At 51.2% G+C, this 19,746-nt stretch overlaps 1 protein-coding gene across 2 annotated transcripts in view; it reads right to left on the bottom strand.

The window, feature by feature from the left end:
* FRMD5 (FERM domain containing 5) overlaps nucleotides 1-19,746 on the bottom strand; it is a 99,806-nt gene that overhangs the window by 26,722 nt on the left and 53,338 nt on the right. For both annotated transcript variants that reach the window (XM_032232394.1, XM_032232395.1), the window contains exons 2-7: nucleotides 10,080-10,184; nucleotides 7,975-8,017; nucleotides 6,279-6,357; nucleotides 5,269-5,366; nucleotides 4,730-4,853; nucleotides 2,798-2,885 (exon numbers count right to left, since the gene is read on the bottom strand). In XM_032232394.1, coding sequence (XP_032088285.1) covers nucleotides 2,798-2,885; nucleotides 4,730-4,853; nucleotides 5,269-5,366; nucleotides 6,279-6,357; nucleotides 7,975-8,017; nucleotides 10,080-10,184 — 537 coding nt within the window. The remainder of the gene's footprint in view (nucleotides 1-2,797; nucleotides 2,886-4,729; nucleotides 4,854-5,268; nucleotides 5,367-6,278; nucleotides 6,358-7,974; nucleotides 8,018-10,079; nucleotides 10,185-19,746) is intronic.

Genomic DNA, 19,746 nt, shown 5'->3' with positions numbered 1-19,746 from the left:
ATGTGTGTGCAGGTATACAGCCACATGTCGTCCCAGAAGAAAGGACTGACTGCAACCCTTCAAGGTAGAACAGACGGGGAGACCAAAGTCACACATGCAAACGTTGCTCTTCTGTAAGGTTACAGTAACAGAATCCCCCAAGCCTTGTTATGTGCCCCCCCCCTTACCTGTTGAAATGCTTTCTCACATTCCCTTTCTGCCTTGGACCCAAATTTCTTTTCTCTGAGCATCACTTTGGCTGCTGCCCTTCCTCTGTTTCTCAAGGTTGCTTCTATTGCCCAACATGGGGCCCTTTTGTACCACCTGTGCTGGCAGAGGAGGCACACTACGGCCCTCCCTGGTCAAGGAATTCTGGCTGGTGGGGCCCATGAGAGCCTTTCCTGCTGTGGCTCTTGCCCTTTGGAGCTTTTGCCCCCCCCCCCCCCCCCCCCATACACACACAACTTCGGGGCAGATCTGCTCCCACCTCCTGACCTTCCATAAAGGCTTGGAAACCTGGCTTTCCCAGTTGGCCTGGGGCCTCCATGCGGGGAGTATCACGCTGGAGGTGGTTGGTGGACTAATGGTAGATCCCACCTCCCTCCCTAACCTTTTACCAGAATTTATAATGTCATTGTTACTGGGTGTGTGTGCGGGCGTGCATAGTTTTATTGCTTTTGACCATGTAAGCTCACTTTGTGACAGATAGATTTAATAAAAAGTAAATAAATAAACTTCATCCTTGATTTGAAGCACAAACCACAAGGCAGCAGACTGAGAACTTGCCCTTGGTAACTGCTGAGGGCTCTGCCATAGTTTGTCCCCTGCTAGCTGCTGGATGGAAGGCAAAGTAGGGAGAGAAGGTGAAAGAGAGAGGGGGAAAGAAAGAAAATTTAGCCCCCTCAGGGAGGGCCCACAATCTGGGCGTCCTTCTGAATACACGGCTTAGTTTAGAAGGACACCTGACGGCCGTGACCACAGGGGCCTTTTACCAGGTTCGCCTGGTACGTCAGTTGTGCCCCTTCCTGGATCGGGATACTCTGTGCACAGTCACTCATGCCCTCGTCCTTTCTCGCCTGGACTACTGCAACGCTCTCTACATGGGGCTGCCCTTGAAGAGCTCCTGGAGGCTTCAGCTGGTCCAGAATGTGCCTGCGTGGGTTATCATGGGGGTACCTAGGTGCTCCCATGTTACGCCCATTTTAGGTGGCCTGCACTGGTTGCCGGTTGTCTTCCGGGTGCGATTCAAGGTACTAATTATGACCTTTAAAGCGCTCCATGGCTTAGGCCCAGGGTACCTGCGAGACCACCTACTGCCACCGGTAGCCTCCCAGCGTCCAGTGCGATCCCACAGAGTTGGCCTCCTCAGGGTGCCGTTGGCCAGACAATGTCGGCTAGCGACGCACAGGGGGAGAGCCTTCTCTGTGGCAGCGCCTTCCCTCTGGAATGAGCTGCCTCCGGAGCTTCGCATAATCCCCGACCTCCGGTCCTTCTGACGCACCCTAAAAAGTTGGCTTTTCCAGCAAGCCGGTCTGGCCTGAACAAAATAAAATAAATGATTGATTTAATTGGTAATTTTAATCTAATTTTTAAAATGTTATTGTTAATATTAATTGGGTTTGTTTTTGGATACTCTATCTAATTTCCTTTTTAACTTTTGTAATATGTGGTTTTTTTAATGTTGTACACTACCCTGAATCCTTGGGAGAAGGGCGGCATATAAATCCAATAAACAAACAAACAGACAGACAAACAAACAAACAGACAGACAAAGAGCTGCCCAGCATCTTCGCAGTTGGATCCCGCCCAAGTCTGAGTTTCAAGTAATCAGTGCTCACCAGCCTTAAATTATGGTTGTGTTGCTTAAATTATATGTTTAAGTAAGTGGTTTGAAAATTGGAGCGAATGAAGACGATGCCAAAGACGGCAACACTTAAGGCCGAGAATGAGGCCTGATTGTAGTAGAAGGGTCTGCCCCTCATCATCCCTGCCCTCCATTTTGGGAAGGAAGGCTTTTGCCACACACACACACCCCAATCCCTTTCTCATCACAGAGCTCTTAACCTCCTATTTCATTCCTAAGGGAGGTCTGGCTTACTCCATGCAAGGGAACTGCCACTTGCCATGCAAAGCCCAGCAGGCAGGAATCGCACTGGGAGAGCTGGCCTGTCCATGGGCCACACTCTGAGCAGGCGACATAGGGAGCTGCCTGAGGCGGGAGACGCCGGGGGGGGTGGGGCACGCAAGGAAGCCTCACATCCCCAAGAGGCAGGTTGTCCTTCTTGACATTGACTTAAACATTAAAGACACGGCAAAAGTCGATCCAGCTGATCTGACAAATCTCTTTCGGCTGCAGATCCTTCGTAAACTGCTGTTGCTGCAGAATTTCCTTTCCAATGTTTTGATTTGCTGTTAGCATTTAAATGCAGCTGTGTCCATTTCGCTCTACTCATTTCTGACAAAGGGGCAGGTACCAGTGCTGCTTCCAGACCCCAGCAGATTGCTGCCAATCAGCAATTTAAATCTGGCTCCACAGGGGAGCCCTACAAAACCTGTGGGGAAGCAGGGAAGGGCGAAGGTGTGCTGGGGGTGGAGGGCACACAGGACTCGGGAGACGGGTCAGGGGCTGCCTGTCTTCCACGGCTATTTAATAACCCTTTCGGGGGGATTGGGCCTCTCCCAGGAGGAGGATTTTGTGGCCTATGCCACGGCTGGCAAAGGCAGCCAGTGCTCCATTAATTGCTGCCCATGTGGGGTGTGAATGCCCAGGCCCTCGGTGCAGAAGGAGGAAGGCGGCTGCAGTCAGGGAGAGGTGTACCTTGCAGGGATGTGGATCCACTCCATACGTCTCCAAGGTCTGCGCTTTCCTGAGAAAGTTCAGCTCTGCCGTGGCGGGGGTCTGCCCACTGGAAGAGAAGAGGGGCGAAGGACAGTCATCCCATGGCATCAGATGCTCTCAGTCCCGCCTGAGGAGGGCAGAGGGGCAGCAAGCACAGCCACCGCAGCCTGGTTGCCTTCAAACGCCACAGCTGCACAAGGGACTCTGCCATCCAGGACCCAGGGAAGCAGCCCAGTGGCACTTCAGCAACTCTGTGGGGGCAGGAGGAGGCAGCTAGTTTTATGCCGATGCCAACTTTTTGCACCTAATTTAATATTATAGATGGCTTTCATTTTCCATTATTAATTGGTCCCGCTTTCCTAGCCCAGGCAGAGAGCTGTCAGGATGAAAGGCGACTTTAAATATTGTGACAAAATACTAATACAGTAAATAGCTAGAAGTGCTTAAATAGGTGATTTCTTAAATGCCTCTTGAATCATGTGAAATGCAACCTTCTTGCACAGTAATATAACACAACAGATAACAACCCAGCAGGGAGGATTGGGGGGGGGGGGGGAGACATCCCAATCCTCTAGCATCTGCTTGAGCAAACTGGGGGAGCAATTTTCCCCAGCAGGGAGGGGCCCAGAAGTCAGAAGGTCACCTGCCAAATGGGGTAAAACTTCAGAGGTCTTCAGGCCCACCTTGGCTGAATCGTTGCAAACTAATTCTTAAATTTTCAGTCCCAACTGCAATGGAATATTGGGATTATATGGGATTAAATTGCCATCTGGCTGAATTTGCACCTATTGGTACTTCAAAGGGCCCATTTCCCCTGCACACAAGCCAGGTGTTCTTCTCAGCCGGCTTCTGCCCACCCCAGAGATGCTTCCACCCATTCACCAGTCTTGCCCTGTTCCGTGTTCTCCTTGCCCGGATCAAGCGATGCCCTGAAGTGATTCATAGAGGCCCTGCCTTTTATTAGTTAGAGGCTCTTCTGGCCAGATGTGTTACAAGGCTAAAGAAAGCCTTGGTTTTTAGCTGCTCCTTGTTCCAGGAAGGCCTAAAGTCAGGAGAAATAGCTGGGACTACTAAATCATGTTTGTTTTGGGAGGCATCTACCAGTCTGCCTTCCAGTCCTCTGAGGAGCCAGAAGGAAACGGGGCCACGTCTCTTGGGTGCCGCTTAAAGCCAACTATCCCTCTTGCTGGGAACAGCAGAATCCATCCGTTTGCAGGGCAGCTTCACCCTTGTGGTCAAGTACCGGGCAATCAGGGTCTCATCTCTGCTCTGCCAAAGGAGGAAGGCCATCGTGAAAAGGGCAAAAGCCGAGATCAGGAAAGCTCTCCCTGAGCAGCTCCAGGCACACATTTCCCCTGCCTTTAATGACAGCCGTTGTTCTAACCTTTTCGGCACTGAATGATGGGAGCGTGTGTGCAGGGAAGGGCCAGAAATAGGAAAAGCAGTTCCCCGGTGCACATGTGCGCACTGGAAAACTGGTTTCCCGGTTTCCGGCATGCATGTGTGCACGAAGACCAGCTGAGCAGTGCACATGTGCACGCTGGAAACTGGAAGCTCAGCTTCCCGCCACACACATGCATGCCAGGGAGCTGCTCTTCCTGTTTCCGGTTCTCCCACACGAGCAAAGACCAGCTGGAACTAGCTGGAACCCGGAAGAGCAACGGGTGATGGCTGGCGTGCCTGGAGAGATGGCTCTGTGTGCCACTTCCGGCACGTGTGCCATAGGTTCGCCATCACGGTTCTAAGGTCACCCATTTCCCCCCCCCCCCCAGCAGTGCTGAGCTGGACTGCTTGATTGCAGAGATCGCCACTCCCGACTCAGCATGGGACTTGTTGCAGGAGACTTCGGGAACCGCTTTTGCACAATCTAGGAGACCAATGAACACGCAGAGCAGCTACCAAGAGAGTCACCTGAGCTCAATTTTATGGATCTCAGCAATTTTCCTCTCCAATTTTTCAGAGTGTTTGGGGAAAAACTGGAACTTGGAACTGTATCCTTCTGGGTGTTTTCCAGGATCATAGTCACCAATTTCGGCTGCAGGAAAGAACAGAAATCACCTGTAATTATTGACTTTGGCAAATGTCAACAAAGGGGATCCTTGGTGGGGAACAACCCATTCAGGGCTGTTGTTTTAGAAATATCCCCTTCACCAAATACATTCACCGGGAAGCTGATTGACGGCAATGCTGGATGTTTATTTGCAGGATCCTTTTCAGCCCCCGAGGAATAGTCAGAAAAGGCAAACATGCCTTCTTTTCCTCCAGGGAAGGAGGATGGGGGGAGCGATAGAAAAAATGGGTTGAGGTGCAAGTAGAAGCCGGCTGCAGAGCTCCTTCCACCCAACCGAGGAGGCAGCCCAGCTTAGCTCGGCTGCTGGGGGGCAGCTTGCAAGGAAGCCTTGGTGCACCCCATCCACCCTCCCAACGGTCTCTGCTGAAGCCCTCCCTACCTTGGAGGATGTAGGCGGCCAGCAGAGCAGCGTCCGAGGTCTTGCACAGGAGACGCCCGTGATACAGATCTCGTTTGATCTGCAAGAAGACGAGATACCTGTCAGGGGAACCAGAGCGAGAGGGATGAGTGCCTTCCTTCCTTCCTTCCCTTCCTTCCTTCCTTCCTTCCTTCCTTCCTTCCTTCCTTCCTTCCTTCCTTCCTTCCTTCACCTTCTGCAGAAGCCACTCGGGGCCTCCCTAAATCCTCTCTGGGCCTCTTCCGGTGGCCGGTCCTGGCCCAGCTTCTCCCTCCCAGATGGATGCGAAGAGGGCTCTGTTCCACAATGCTCGGGCAAGGAAGGCCATTTCTGATCCCTGTCAGGGAGCCAATCCGGAGGAGAGCTTTTCCATGCCTCATCCAGCCCTTTCACATGGACAGCCAAACGCTGCTCTTTGTAACCGCTGGGCTGGGAGAGTTGGGCTGAAGACAGCAGAAGACCACCCAAGTCATGATCCGAGGGGGGATAAGAAGCGGGGGGTGGGGACCCTGGAAGGGGCACATTATCTAGGGATGCCACCAAGGAATGGACTAGGTACAGCTAGATGACAGCTGCAAAAATGGAAGCTCCACTACTTCTGCATTTGACGCCCTCTCAGCAGCCCTGGAGAAGGCAGCCCTGCCTGAAACCCCCACAATATCTAGTGTAAATGGGAGCTGGACCCCCCAACCTGCTCCAAAGTTCTAATGGATCTCCTTTCTCCTTGTAGACAAGCCAGCAGGAGGCTCAGAAGCATATCCTGACCCTCCCTGGAAGGGGTTGATAGCAAGGCAGCCCTGCTGGAAGTAACACCCAGTTCCTTTTCCTTTTAGGCATCCTGGCTGTCATCTCTTCCTCCTTCCTCTCATTCTCCATGGAGGTTTCAGAGCAACAGGCAAAGCCAAGCACCTCCAGTGCTCTCAGGCTGCCCACCCCCCCAGCAGCTTTCCCTACGGCCAGCCCAAAGTGGGACAAGCCCCCACCCGTCTTACCTGGTGATCTCCTCTTTCAGGGCAGCTGGGTCGGTGGGGTAGAACTTCACTCGGAAGCACATGGTGAATGGGGGCTGAGCTGCAGGAGAGAAAAAGATCTCAAATGGGCTGGGGGTCTACAGGAAGCCATCAGCCCCAGGGGAGCCTTCACCCTCCTGGGGCATCTCCGGTCTGGTTTAGCAAAAGTCAACTTCATCCAGAACAAAAAGAGGATTTGTGTCTTGGAAAGGGAAACATGAAAACTGCTCATCAAAAACTGGAGAATATCACATGAGAAGAGGAAGGAACAGACATGGGTCTTATTTGTAGCTCAGCTACAAATCCAGCTAGGATCCATTTGGAAAAGTCAGCACTTCTCTCAGTGGATCCCATCAAGTCAAGAACAATGAGAGAAACCAGATCCCTCTAGTTAAGCACAAGACCACTAACACACCACGTTCACAGAGGTTCAGAGGGCAGCATGGAAGCTTAGATTCCAGATGTGTGAGTGGGACATCCTTCATAACCAGCACAGACCCCCACCCCCACCTGCAGAGTAGAAGCAAGAAGGTGTCACATCTCCCGTTGTGTGATGCAGTACAGTGAAGTTTCCAAATCTTGCCACTGGCTGTGATCCTCTGAATGGGATGACCGAAATGGCCTCTAAATAGCAATAGCAATAGCAGTTAGATTTATATACCGCTTCATAGGGCTTTCAGCCCTCTCTAAGCGGTTTACAGAGTCAGCATATTGCCCCCAACAATCCGGGTCCTCATTTTACCCACCTTGGAAGGATGGAAGGCTGAGTCAACCTTGAGCCGGTGAGATTTGAACAGCCGAACTGCAGAACTGCAGTCAGCTGAAGTAGCCTGCAGTGCTGCACTCTAACCACTGCGCCACCTCGGCTCTCCTGAGGAAATCTCCTGAGGAAGTTCTGATATGTGCCAGTCAATGCCTTCCATCAATGGAGTAGCCCATTTTGCTGCTAACCTCTTCAACAAGCTTAATAAAAAGCTCATCCTGGCCTGGTCAGTTGGCTCTCCTGTCTGTGAGCATCTCTCACTGAGTAAGGATGGTTAATTGGTCCATGTCCTCTCCACACTCCTTCAGCCAGCTGCCCTGGGAGCATACAAGGACTACTGGCTGTGCTGCTGTTGTCAGTCTGGCTACAGCTACTGGACATTTTTCCTGACTTGCTGCAACAACTGCATCGTTGTGGCTTATGAAGTATTGACCTGTACGTCCATGTGCTGCTGGCACTGGAGTAAGACCTCTGCTAGCCGCTACGGAGTTATCAGTGTTCTTTGTGGATCTGTGGCCATGCTTGAGTTCTCCTCTCTTTTGGGGAGAGTAAGAGTCTGGCAAGATTGATGTCAAGTGTGGCCCAAGAACAACGTAACACAATCCAGCCAAAGTTTATTTGCTTCCACTATATAGACAGAATCTTGCCAGACTAAAGCTAGAATACTCCAACCCTAATGGATATTCTCTGGGAGATTTTTAAGGAATCCTAATTCTCTTCCTCTGCCTCCTATCCAGCTCCAGGCTGCCTCTTGTCTCCCCACCCCCTTTCAGCATGTACTTCCTCCCCCTTTGGAAACTGCTGCTTCACTGTAGTCCATCCCACCCCCTCCCCAACCGGAGGCCCAGACCCCCACACATCGCCAAGGAAGAGGCATGCCAGCTCACTGAATAGAACACGAAGATAAATACTTACATCGCATTTGCTTCACAATAGACTTTGTGAATTCCAGCCAGTGCTGAAGTGAAGAAAAGAGAGAGATTCAACAGCTAGCAAAGAGAGGGTGGCTGCACTGTTTTTCTGCTTCCACCCCCCACAAAACCTGACTTCAGTTATAAAATTGTACTAGCTACAAAGCGGTTGGGGCTGAGCAGGAGCCGTGTAGAGTCTTGTGGTGATATTTGGGGCAGATTGTTTGGGATGTTTTTTTCCACACCTGCCTATTTTGCCCCAGAAGCTCCGCGTAGGACAGTCCCTTTCTCAGACCCCAAGGGGGTGTTTTTTTCTGGCCAGCCTGCAGCGTCCCAAGGCTGGGCCCTTTTGCAGATAATGCAGCTCCCAAATGGGTCCTGCCCAACTTCCTACCAACAGCACTCCGGGCTCCCTGCCGGGTCCCCTTGGAGCAGGTGCCCCAGGAGGGCAAGGCTGGCTCTGCGCTCACAGCCTCCGGATGAGATTCCCCTCTGCATGGAATGCAGCCATCTGGGTGGTGCAATTGGCCTCCTTGGGGACTTCTCCCTCCTCGTCTCGTTGGGCAGACAGTTCTACCCCAGCAGCCACTGCTGGGCCCAGAGTGGCAGGAGGGCCCCACAGCTCCCTTTGATTGGCTCTTTGGGGCGTTTCATAAACCTTTGAAATGGGGATTTCTTCAGAGGGGTTTGGAGGACAAAGCAGAGCCACGAGGGTTTCTGCTCTTTGACAGCTTCCCCATGTTGATTCCTCTCTACGGAGGCTGCTTTGCACCCGTTTCCTATCACGATGTTAAGGGCCCCCAAGAGCCTTGAATCGCACGGCTGCAAATCTCGTCAATATTGCAAGTGCTCTCCTGTGGAGGGTCTCCATTGGCAGCAGAGCTTCCATCACAAGCAGTTTCAGAGAGAGAGAGAAAGTCCACACACATACCCTTCTCTGCCCTTGGAGCATCGCTTAGCAGGCCTACCGAGCATCTGCCTTGGACAGAGATGTCGCAAAGGCTCTTAATTCCCCATTATTCCCACGCTGTCCCTCTTACTCTAAGACCAGACACTCCTCTTAATTTAGGAAGGTGCAGAATATCCTAAGGCCGTGGATCAGGTAAGGACCATTCCTGTTGACTGAGTCCCTGTCATCTAAGCTGGTCCTTCAGGTCTTCCCACAATGCACCCGCAGTTGCTGTAACTGAGCCAGCCCCCCCCCCCCCCGGATGCTTCCCCCCCTTCTCTTTCCTTCTATTTTCCCAGCATTAGAGATTTCCCCAGAGGACTGGATCTTTGCGTGATGCATCCAAAGTAGAATTTATAAACTATCATTATTTTGTTCTATGATTTTATCTATATCCTACACTTTATTTACCTAATCATTTTTATAATTTTACTATTAATAGTCACCAGAATTTGTGTGTGTGTTATGTATGTATATGGCTCTTGCCATGCTATATAGCTTTGGGGTAATTATGATAGCTCTCAGATGTCTGTTCCATCTTCACTCTTCTTACTTATTGGAGGAGCTGTGACTGTCCATTCAGGCAGCGCAATGTCTCCGCACCCACCACCCAGGATGGAGGCAGGGCCTCCGGCCTTGTGGAAATCAGGAGGAAAAAACTGGGCAGGGCAGGGAGTTTGCCTCTATCCAGGAAGGGGCAATGAGGGACCCCCAGGGCACCTGATCAAAGCAGCTCCTGCCAGGGAAAGGCAGGCTCAGGCTCTGCCTGGCTCCCTTCTTTTGGCACCCAGATCTTTAGCAGAAAAAAACAGGGAGGGGGATGTGCCCTGTGTCTATTGCTCTGGCTCCCAGAAGAACGGGGGGGGGGGGGGTGTTTCAATTTTTCCAGTGCTTCAAAAAGCATTGAGAAGAGATAGAATTTCATTTATTTTGCAATTAAGTCAGATTAATTTAAAATATAGATGCACATATAACCATGCAATATCTACTCACTTGGGGCTCGGTGGTGCAGTGGTTAGAATGCAGTACCGCAGGCTACTTCAGCTGATTGCCCACTGACTGCAATTTGGCAGTTCGAATCTCACCTCTTTGCCGACTTGGAGGCCGGACACAGGGAAGGAAGGGGCTCACCTGACCAAAAGCACCAAGCCAGGACTCACCCTCTGCTTGTCAGGGTCAACAAAGCGGATCCCAAAGTAATCCTTCTCCAGGAGGTTTAAGTGATGGCACAGCAGGTCGAAGAGGAACTGGCCTTTGGCATCTCTCTGCAAAAGAAGGGCCGGAGTCAGGCAGGGCAGCAACCAGGAGCAGGAGGGATCTCCTGTTAGGGATCAGGGACCCAGGCAACGCAGCAGCCACAGCAGCAGCAGACACAACTTTCCCAGAGGTGACACGCCTCCACCCACATGACATGGCAAGGCATCAGGGATGGGAGAGGGAGTCCAGAGATCCAGCCAGAGAGCCCCTCCCGAGGCAGATGCAGCCCTTCCCTCCTCCCATTCCAGAGGGTGGGGGTCTTCTGGCAAAGTAGATTCTCCACCAATCATGGCAGAAGCAACATTGGCCAGAAGCACCTCATGAATCATGAGAACCTCTGCAGAAACCAAAGGATGAGAAAGGCAACCGCTGGACTGATGTGTCCTCCCCCATTCCTCCCCTCCTCTTGAATCCCTCAACCTTTGGGACCATAATGACCCGGATGACTGAGACTCTCCACAGACGTGTCTGAAGTGAAGATTTCTGACCCACCGTTCTCTCTGGGAAGACTCTGAACCCTCCTGGGAGACTGGATGAGGCTCAAAGCTGCCCCTGCTTTTTCCCCAGGGCAGAGTTGTCCCTGTCTCCCTGCACCTTCCCCTCCCGGCAAGTAGGCCACTCGCCCGGCCCAACTCAGCCCCAGAGCCTCCCTCCTGCAGGTCCTTGCCTCCCCAACGGCCGCTCTGAGGAGCTGAGACGGAGGGGCACTTGGGGGCCACTCAAAGCACCCAAAACTGCTGCTAGGAGCAACCAGCAACAAGAAGCTTTTCAGTTACATTCAAATTCAAGATCACATGATTTGCGGCTGAGGATCTGCTAACATCTCCCCACATCGACGGAGGGTAATAAGAGCAACTGAAGCCTGCAGACAGCCTCTCACTACCTCACCCTGGCTTAACAACTGCTCTAAAAACAGTAGAAAAATCAGATCTGGTCACATGGGTGCCTCAACTTGACAAACTGAAAGTTTGTCCCCTCCCGAATGATGAATGAATGTTGTGCTTTATTTTTAATATTATGTATTGTCTTACGTCTTTTGTCTTTGTACCCCCCTCCCCGTGTTTTGTAAGCCGCCCTGAGTCCCCTCAGGGAAAAGGGCGGCCTATAAATTATAATAAACACTCAAACACTAAACACTCAAAAAAACACTCAAATTCCAGTCCCAAGTGAGGTCGTACATTCAGGACTACCGGTACCTTTTCAGCATTCCCTGAAAGTCCCTGCCAGGCTCCAAAGCCAAAGATACACTGAGTTCCTTTCATGCCCCTCACCTACATTTTGCCAAACTGAAGCAGACTCCTTGCCCCATTAAACACAATCTCTGGGAACGATTAGGGAGGAGCTCTCTTCATCCTTTCTCTCCCACATGAACTATCTAAGCTGCTCTGTATCTTGGTCCTCTGGAAGGCAGCCCCTCCCTCCCGGGAATCCAGACTGCTTTCCACCACAATCTCTCTTCCTGCCTTGGGACTGAAAGCTGTAAACTTCTTCCCTGGGAATCAGCCACCCCTGGTTGTCAGTTGAAGAAAGATTAATGAGCCGACAAATGCTGCTAGGCCCCGTATGGCATTCACCACCCTCCAGCCTCTCTGGTTGGCTTCACTGCTGTGTAGCAGGAGGGATGGACAGGTCCCTCCTGCTTGCATTGGGACAATCCCACCATGAACCCTGCTGGGCAGCCGGCCAAGGGCACTTGATGAGCCAACCAGAGCTAGAAAAGAAAGGGAGGCAGACAGTGGCCCTGCTTCCGACTCTGCGGCTCTGGAGAACGGGGCCAGCCTCCCTCACCCCTCCCTCGAGAGCCCAGCTGCCCTCGCCTCCCCACCGCCCACAACAGCCTTGCTTGCAAACAGAAGTTTTGCGAGAAGGACCCCCACAGCCATGCCAAGAATATGGAGAACATGGAGGTTTCTTCTTTCTGAAATCTCCACATTGGGATGTCTGAAGAGCAGCTCTCAACTGAGACCGCGGATTCAGCTGAGAAGGGCAGGCAGAAGCCCCCTCACGGAAGGTGCAGCTCAGCCTTTGCAGAGTCTCCCCACAGCAGTTGGGGTCTCGCTCACTGGACCTCGCCCTCCCCAAGAGCCTGAAATACAGCGGCATCCTTCTCTCCACTTTTCCAGGACTCCTTTGTGAGCAGAAAATCTCTGGACTGCCCAATGGCTTAATCTGCATCCCCGCCCTCCTCCTCCTCCTCCTCCTCCCGGAGCCAGGATCCACGGAAACTCCTGGGCTTCAGGGCAGAAACAGGTGGCTGGGGGGCTTTTCCCTTTAGTTTAAGTAAAGGTCCTGGGTAGGGGGACCGGAGGCTGCCAAACTGCTCCTCAGACCTGGCTGAGAGGCTCGTTTCAGCTCAGAGTGGCGAGTGGGGCAGGCCCAGAGCCGGGACCTCCATGGGAATCATTTACAAACCAGCGGTGGGGAAGAAAGCCATGGCCAATATCGAAACCACTGGGAAGATCAAAACATTAATGAACTTCAGTGCAGACAAATGCAAATAAATGCTGCTCTAGGATCGTAATAAAGCTTAGCTTTGATTTGACCTGATTTGACCTGATCTGAAATGCCAGGGCTTTCAGGCATCTAGAATTAGAGATTGTCAGCAAAAGATCTGTCTCAATACAGGTCCAGAAATCTAGCAGAATCTGAAGGCAGCCGCAGCAGCAGAAAGTGAATGCCAAACAAGTCCCATTATGGCTGCCACCCCTCCCCACAATCAAGAAAGGGGGGGGGGTGTTCCTGGGAGGCACAGAGAAAGCAGAAGAGATGGTGGGGGAGAATAACCATCCTCAAAGGAAATGGACAATGGAGGAAGTGTATTTTCTGCTGCTCCAAAAACAGGCTTCAAAGGAAAGGATCCAGATTTTAAAAGGCAAACGAAAGACTAGGACAGAATTGTTTTGTTTACTATTAACTAAAAATCGGGGAAAAACAACCATCAAGATCATTCTGAGTGGTTCACATCCTAGGAAAACAAAAACAAAAAATCCTAAAAAAACGATAGCAAATAATCAGGTGCTTCTGTTTGTGATAGCAAACCATTAAACACAAAGAGGCTTTAGGAGGGGCTCCCCCAAGGCAGACCCTCTGCAGTTTTTCAAAGGCAGAGGGAGCTCCCTAGAAGGGGGCCTAACCCCCCTCCCAAGGAGAGGGTCCCCAGCACAGGCCAAGCAGAGACCAGTGGGAACCTGAAGGTCCTGGGAGGCCTGTAGAGGCTGGGACTGGACTTGGAAAGCTTTGGGTGGCCAAAGTCCTCCCCAGAGAAGCAAAGTTCCCTGTGTGTGTCATGGCTCTCACTCACCCCTTGGTGGGCAGCTCCACTTTATGGTAGTTCCAGTTTCTAAGTCTGCTTCAAAGGAGGTTTATTCATTTTGATTACATTTATTTGGCTGCCTGTCTCACGAAAAGCGATTCTGGGCAGTGTGGAACAATCCAGTAAAACGATAACAATATAAAACAGTCATTATCTAACCCCCTTATGTAATAATTATTAGAAAACATTACATACTAAAAAGCACAATTAAACAAAGAAAATCATAGCTGGAGGAATATTAATAATAAGAGAGCCGCCTCCCTACTCCAGTCCAGAGTCAAAGTGGGAAAGGCCTGAACCTGCCTTGAGACAGCCTCTGACTGCAAAGAGAGTCCACCATCCTATCCTGTCCTAAGCTGGGAAAACCATCTGCTGGCTTTGGCCTTTACCTGCTGGTCAAGCAGAAAGCACCTGCCCAGGAGAAGGAGCCCTCAAGCCCTGGACTTGCAGTGAGTAAAACCCATTGAATACTGACTTAGGAACCAACCAAGCGCCACATATTTTTATACAAGTAGAATTCCGCCTTCACAGAATATCAGAGCTGGAAGGGACCTTGGAGGTCTTCTGTTCCAACCCCCTGCTCAAGCAGGAGACCCCAGACCATTTTAGACAAAAGGCTGTCCAGTCCCTTCTTGAAAATTCCCTACAACTTCTGGAAGCTGCCCCACTGATTGATTGTTTTCACTGTCATAAATTTCTCCTTAGTTCTAGCTTGGATCTCACTAAGGTTCAGTTTTAACTCGACTCCTTTAGTCCTCCACAGCCTTCAGATACTTGGTTAGAGGATTTACCTGATTTCTGCCCAATTGTGGAGTATACAACTGGGTACCATCCGTGTACTGATGATATATCACCCTGAACCTAGAGACACTATCATTTCTCTCCATGGTTTCATATAAATGTTAAAGAGCCGAGGACTGTGATGGCGAACCTATGGCACACATGCTGGAAGTGGCATGCAAAGCCATCTCTCCGGACACATGAGCCGTCGCCTGTTGCTCTTCCAGGTTCTGGTCTTCGTGCGCACAGGAGCACCGGAAACCAGAAGAGCAGCCATCCGGTGTGCATGTGTCTGCTGGAAACTGGAAGATCATCTTCCCAGCACACACATGCACACCGGACGGCTGCCCTTCCGGTTTCTGGAACATGTGTGCCTGTGCATCTGTTTTGGCCCTCGGTGCTGAAAAGGTTTGCCAACACTGGCCTAGGAGAAAGAATGGGGCAGTCCACCTATTGACGTCCTAAGACAGTCCCACAAATTCCAATCCACGCAGGCAGCCCTAAAGCCCATGGAGAAGAGGACTGGATGCTGCTGAGCGGCATCAGAGGGCCTCAAAGGCTGCCCTTCCCCCATTCAGTGCCCATTGCAGTTTCCTAGGAGGGGCAGTTTCTGTCCCATTCCCAGGCTTGAACTTTGACCTGAAGGGGCCTGGTGCCCCAAACAAGAGTGCTGGGGACCAATCATATCCACAGCGCTTTTATCATCTCTGTCCAGAGATCCCAGATTCTCAGCCTGTTCACTGACAAAATCTCCAACTGCCTCCTGGAAACCAACCAGATCCATTAATCACAAGGGTGGAGCATCCTAATTGGCCCTGGCAGGTAGAGGTGACAACCTGAAGACAGCAAAGAACTTAATGTTCAATCAGGTAAGCCACCAAGTGAAGGTGAGATGGGATCCATGACCGCCTGAATGAGTGGGGCAGGTGAGGCAGAGCCAAGGTCCCCACAGAGGTCTTGCATTTCTGAGCTTGCCCAGAGCCTTTTCCTCTGGAGACGCTGACGCCCTCTGGCATGAAAGCCTGGGAGGCTCTAACAGCCTCAGGACCCAGGAAGAATCCCTGCTGCAGAAGGGAAGAACCTCTGCAGAGCCTGGGATTGTCTCGCTTTCCTTTTTCATAGAGACTGAATAAAATGTCGCTTGAGGCCTTCATTGGCAAGGGGAATTGCATTAATATTTTTGAGTACAACTGAACTCTGTAAAAATGAAAGCATGAAATAACGAGGTGCTGGTTGGTGTCTCTGTGGAATGTCATGCCCTTCCGCCAACCAAGACAGCAGGGGGAGGAATCTCCTCGTGTGGAAGCCGTTCTCCCTGCATCCCACCCAGATCTGCCAGACCCACCTCCTGACCCAACGGTGGCAGCCTTGCCAGGCATTCAGCTCCCCACTGAGCCCCAAAGAGAGCCAGGTGGGCTGAGAGCAAAGCCAGCTTTGCAGAGATTTCAGCAGCTGATGGGAGCCCTGCCAGATCCAGAAGGCCTTAAACAGGGGAGGGGGAGGTCTCCAAAACTGCAACCTCTGTCTTGTCTGCCTTTTAAATACTCTCAGGACATCCCACAATATTTGCAGCTCCAAAGTTAACAAGCCAAGCCAAGCCTTGATTTCTAGGGAATTCAAACCAATAATGCTGGGTTTCCCCTTCTGTTGTGCGTATGAGCAGCTCCTGCTTAATCCAAGTGAGTCTCTAAGAGCAACGATAGTAACTTAAAAGAAAAAGGTTATGAGAAAAAGAAAAACCAATCTGAAAAGCTGAGACTAAAAGTTCTCTGTAATTTGTAGGTAATGGGCCCACCTTGTGTGTTTGTGTGGTTTTTAATTTCATTCCACACCCAATCAGCAATCCAAAGGAAAAGGGGATGAGGCTGCTTCTTGACTGTAATCACAGGCTGAAGTCTCACCCAACACCTGCAGGGCGGATCTGCTTTAGCCTCTGCTGAAAGTGACATTTTAATCTCCTCCATTAGGGAATCTTCAGCCACATATTTATATACTCCTTCTGGAAGAGGATTTATGGAGGAGAAATACACCTTCCTTAAGTCCTGAGTTAGACTCTTAGCTCTTTAAAACTGAACTCGGGCCCTGGTTGTTAGGAGTTGACTCTGCAACCATCACCTGCAGCTAAACCAGCAGTGCAGAAGCCAAAATTCCCCTCTTCTCCTACACTTCTGGGCAAACCTCACTTGGGCAAAAGCCCAACCTGTCACTCTCTGCTTGCATCCTCCTTAAAAGTGAGCAACTGAAGCCCAGTGAAGTAGGACTAGTATCAACAGGCAGCACGGGATATCTTAATAACAAACGAGCGATGGAAGAATGCAATCTAAAAAGGTTAGAGGGAGGGAAGGGGAAGAGGAAGGGAAGAAAACATTCCAGCCAGCTGAAGCCACTGGAGAGGATCTGTCTTCTGTGCTTCCACCCAGGCCTCTGCAAGGGGAACCATCTGTTTTCTCCTCTTCACATCAAACATGCCTTAACGAGCCACAATTAAGAACAAGTATGAGACATGCTTGTGTCAGAACAAACCACTTAACACCATTCAAATATTCACAATGAACTGAACACACAGGAATTCTCCACCATGCATTTTTGAAAGAAAAGAGCCCTCAACACACACACAACTGCAGCTCCCCCCCCCCATGGCCAGAGTTGCTGAGGGGCTTTGGGGGACGTAGCAGCACCCATCAAGCTCAGCTCTATGAAAAGCGGGAGTGGGAAGCATCTGCTCTGCTCCCTGCCTGGGCGCTGAAGATCAGGAGTAATCTAGGCTGGGCACCCCTCTTCCTCCTCCCAAGTGGAAAAGATCAGGCAAAGGGAGAACTTCACCTTTGCTGGGAAGACGAGTCTCCCGCTGCCTCTGGCTCAGTGCTGACCTGGGTTTCTTTGGGATCCGGATAAAATCCTTACTGCCTAAAGGAATCACTTCAGTTATGAATCCAGGAATCCTCTCCTCCACTTATGATAAATGGCTCTTGTGGGGGGGGGGGGGGTTCATAGCAAATTCTATACACCAGAACCAGAGTTACTGAAGCTGTGAACACTTTGCAAGGAGAGAGAGGGAACTGGGAACAATTTTAAAAAAAAATCCCAGTCTTGTGGCATTCACTATACTGCATCCACCCTGACAGTCCAAATGCCAGGCAGGGTCATTTCATTTTCATTTTTTTTCATTTATTTGGGATTTATAGGCCGCCCTTTTCCCTGAGGGGACTCAGGGCGGCTTACATTCATAGGGAAAGGGGGGTGCAATACAGAGACATAAACAATATGTGAATAAAATAAACAGTAAAAACACAACTTTCATTCAACACTCAACACTCGGGTGGGGCAAATCTGATCCACCTGGTAAGATCCACCACTTGTCAAGTGGGCACCAAGAGACCCTCCCTCCCCTCTTCTCTTTCTCGGAGAGGAAAAAAGCTTTGCCCATAATTCCTGTGGCTTCAGGACTGACCGTCTGGGGTTTCTGTGGAAAATGGGAGTGCCAAGGGGAGACAAAGAGGAGGAAAGGCTGTTTCAAGAGAAACCTTTCTGGGCAAATGTTCTCACCAGGAGCACATTTCCCACCCAATGAATGTTCTTAAAAGAGCCCAGAGTGGTTGAGTGGATCGACAAGGATTTCAATTGGGTTGAGTAGAAGGGGGGAGATGGGGGGGTATCCAGATGAAGGTTACAAACAGGCTGGATTGTAAGTATCTCATCAATCAATTAACAATTGTAATGTGTTACAGCCACTGTGTTTGTTCAGACCTGAGATTGCCTGAAACCTTTTTTGCTGTGAGACCAGCAGCTTCTCACTCAGTGATGGAGTTAAAGAGTGGAGACAGAATCCCACAGGCATCTCCACCATGTCCTGCTTCAAGAGGACCAATGCCATCGTTTGCTCAAAGAGCCGGGGTCTCCAGGGCAGATCAACCACCTGACCAGCTGAGGAGGGCAGCTTTATGGCATGGAAGCTCTGGGCTCTGTGGCCTGAGATGTCAGATTTTCAAGGAAAACGAACAGCAGGTTTCAGACGGAAGCCTCCTTCAAAGAGCTTTGCTCTCCTCCTCCTGCTGCAGCCTTCCTTCTCCCAGGCCCCTCATTGTAAGGTGGGCAGGTGAGCAGAGGCCATTCAGACACCTGGACTTTGCTGGCTGCTCCCTGTCCTCTTTCCGCCCAGCCAGACAGAAGCCGCGGCCTGTTTGAGATCCAAAGGTGCCTCTTTTACGCCACCAGGACCCTCCCTGGAGGCTGCCCACCTCAAGAGCCAGGCAAGCCCCTGTCGGGGTGACTGGGAGGAATCTCCAACTGCAAGGGGAGCCCCAATGCCAGTCCCCCCTTTCCCAGAACCCATCAGCCAATGGAAGGGACAGGCAGCCTTTTCTTCTTCATTGTCTCCAACGGCTTCTCCTTGCCAGGCTTTGCCGCAAACTCCAGAAGACGTTGGGCACTTAAGGCCAACTTGGCCTGCAGCCTTGCAATCTCTGGACACACACAACACAAACACACACACACACCAGCTCTGGCCTCCTGCAAGAGATAGTCTGAGCTTCTTACATAAACCCCCAGCATTGGGAGTTGCTCTTTATGACAAAGGCGGCTTTCCTTCTGGACCCCCACTCCCCCCCCCTTGCTTACTGAAAGCTCCTTGTCAACCAGGCAGCAAGGAGAACTCATCAGCAGGCTAGTCCCTGGGAGGGTCCCACCACCCAGCTGCCCACGAAGCTCTTCCCTTCTGGCAACTGGCAGCTATAATCAGCTCCTCCCCTCATCCCTCAGCTTCAGTTCTCCCATGAGGAAAAGACAAGATAATAGCACCAAAGATGAAGTCCCAAGAGAATAAAATATCTGGCAACAAAGGGAAGCCTTACCTGCAACAAGGATGCAGCAGTGACACAAACACAAGCCTGGGGGGAGAGCAGCACGGATGCGCACGCGCACACGCGCACACATGCACACGACACTGTTGCTGAAACCTCAGAAAAGGTCTGGGTGCTTCCCCTGGAGCCCGTTGGGTGAGGGTCCGAAGCACTCCCCCCCCTGCAGCTCCACGCAGGGCTTCTCCTGGACAAAGAAGAACCTTTCTAAAAGCTGGGTGGTTCCATAAAAGACAAAATGCCTGCAGACCTCTCCTCCTCCTCCTCCTCCTCCTCCTCCTCCTCCTCCTCGCCACACTGTCTAAGGCTGGCAGCCTCCGCAACCAAGTAGGCTGATGAAATTGTGAGCTGCCTTTTGTGCAGAGTTTGGTGATCTCCCCATCCTAACCAGCAGGGCAATTGAAATACCCACCCAGGCTGAGTCCTGCGGAGTTTCTGCACAGATTTAAAACTGTCACTGAAACCCTCTTTAAGCTGTTCTTTGTCTGGCAAAGGGAAGCTCAGTTATGTGGCTACGGGCACTTCTGTGGCTGAGTGCCATTCGCCCGCCCAGGAATTGACCCTCTCAAGCCTGACTCTGAGCAGAGCCTGCTTTCCTCTCTGCTCTCCTAGAACCCCCAA

This window comes from Thamnophis elegans, chromosome 16 (genome assembly GCF_009769535.1).
Source record: "Thamnophis elegans isolate rThaEle1 chromosome 16, rThaEle1.pri, whole genome shotgun sequence".
Lineage (NCBI taxonomy): Eukaryota > Metazoa > Chordata > Lepidosauria > Squamata > Colubridae > Thamnophis > Thamnophis elegans.
Note: the sequence above shows the minus strand (reverse complement) of the source record. Positions and strands in the feature narration are given on the sequence as shown.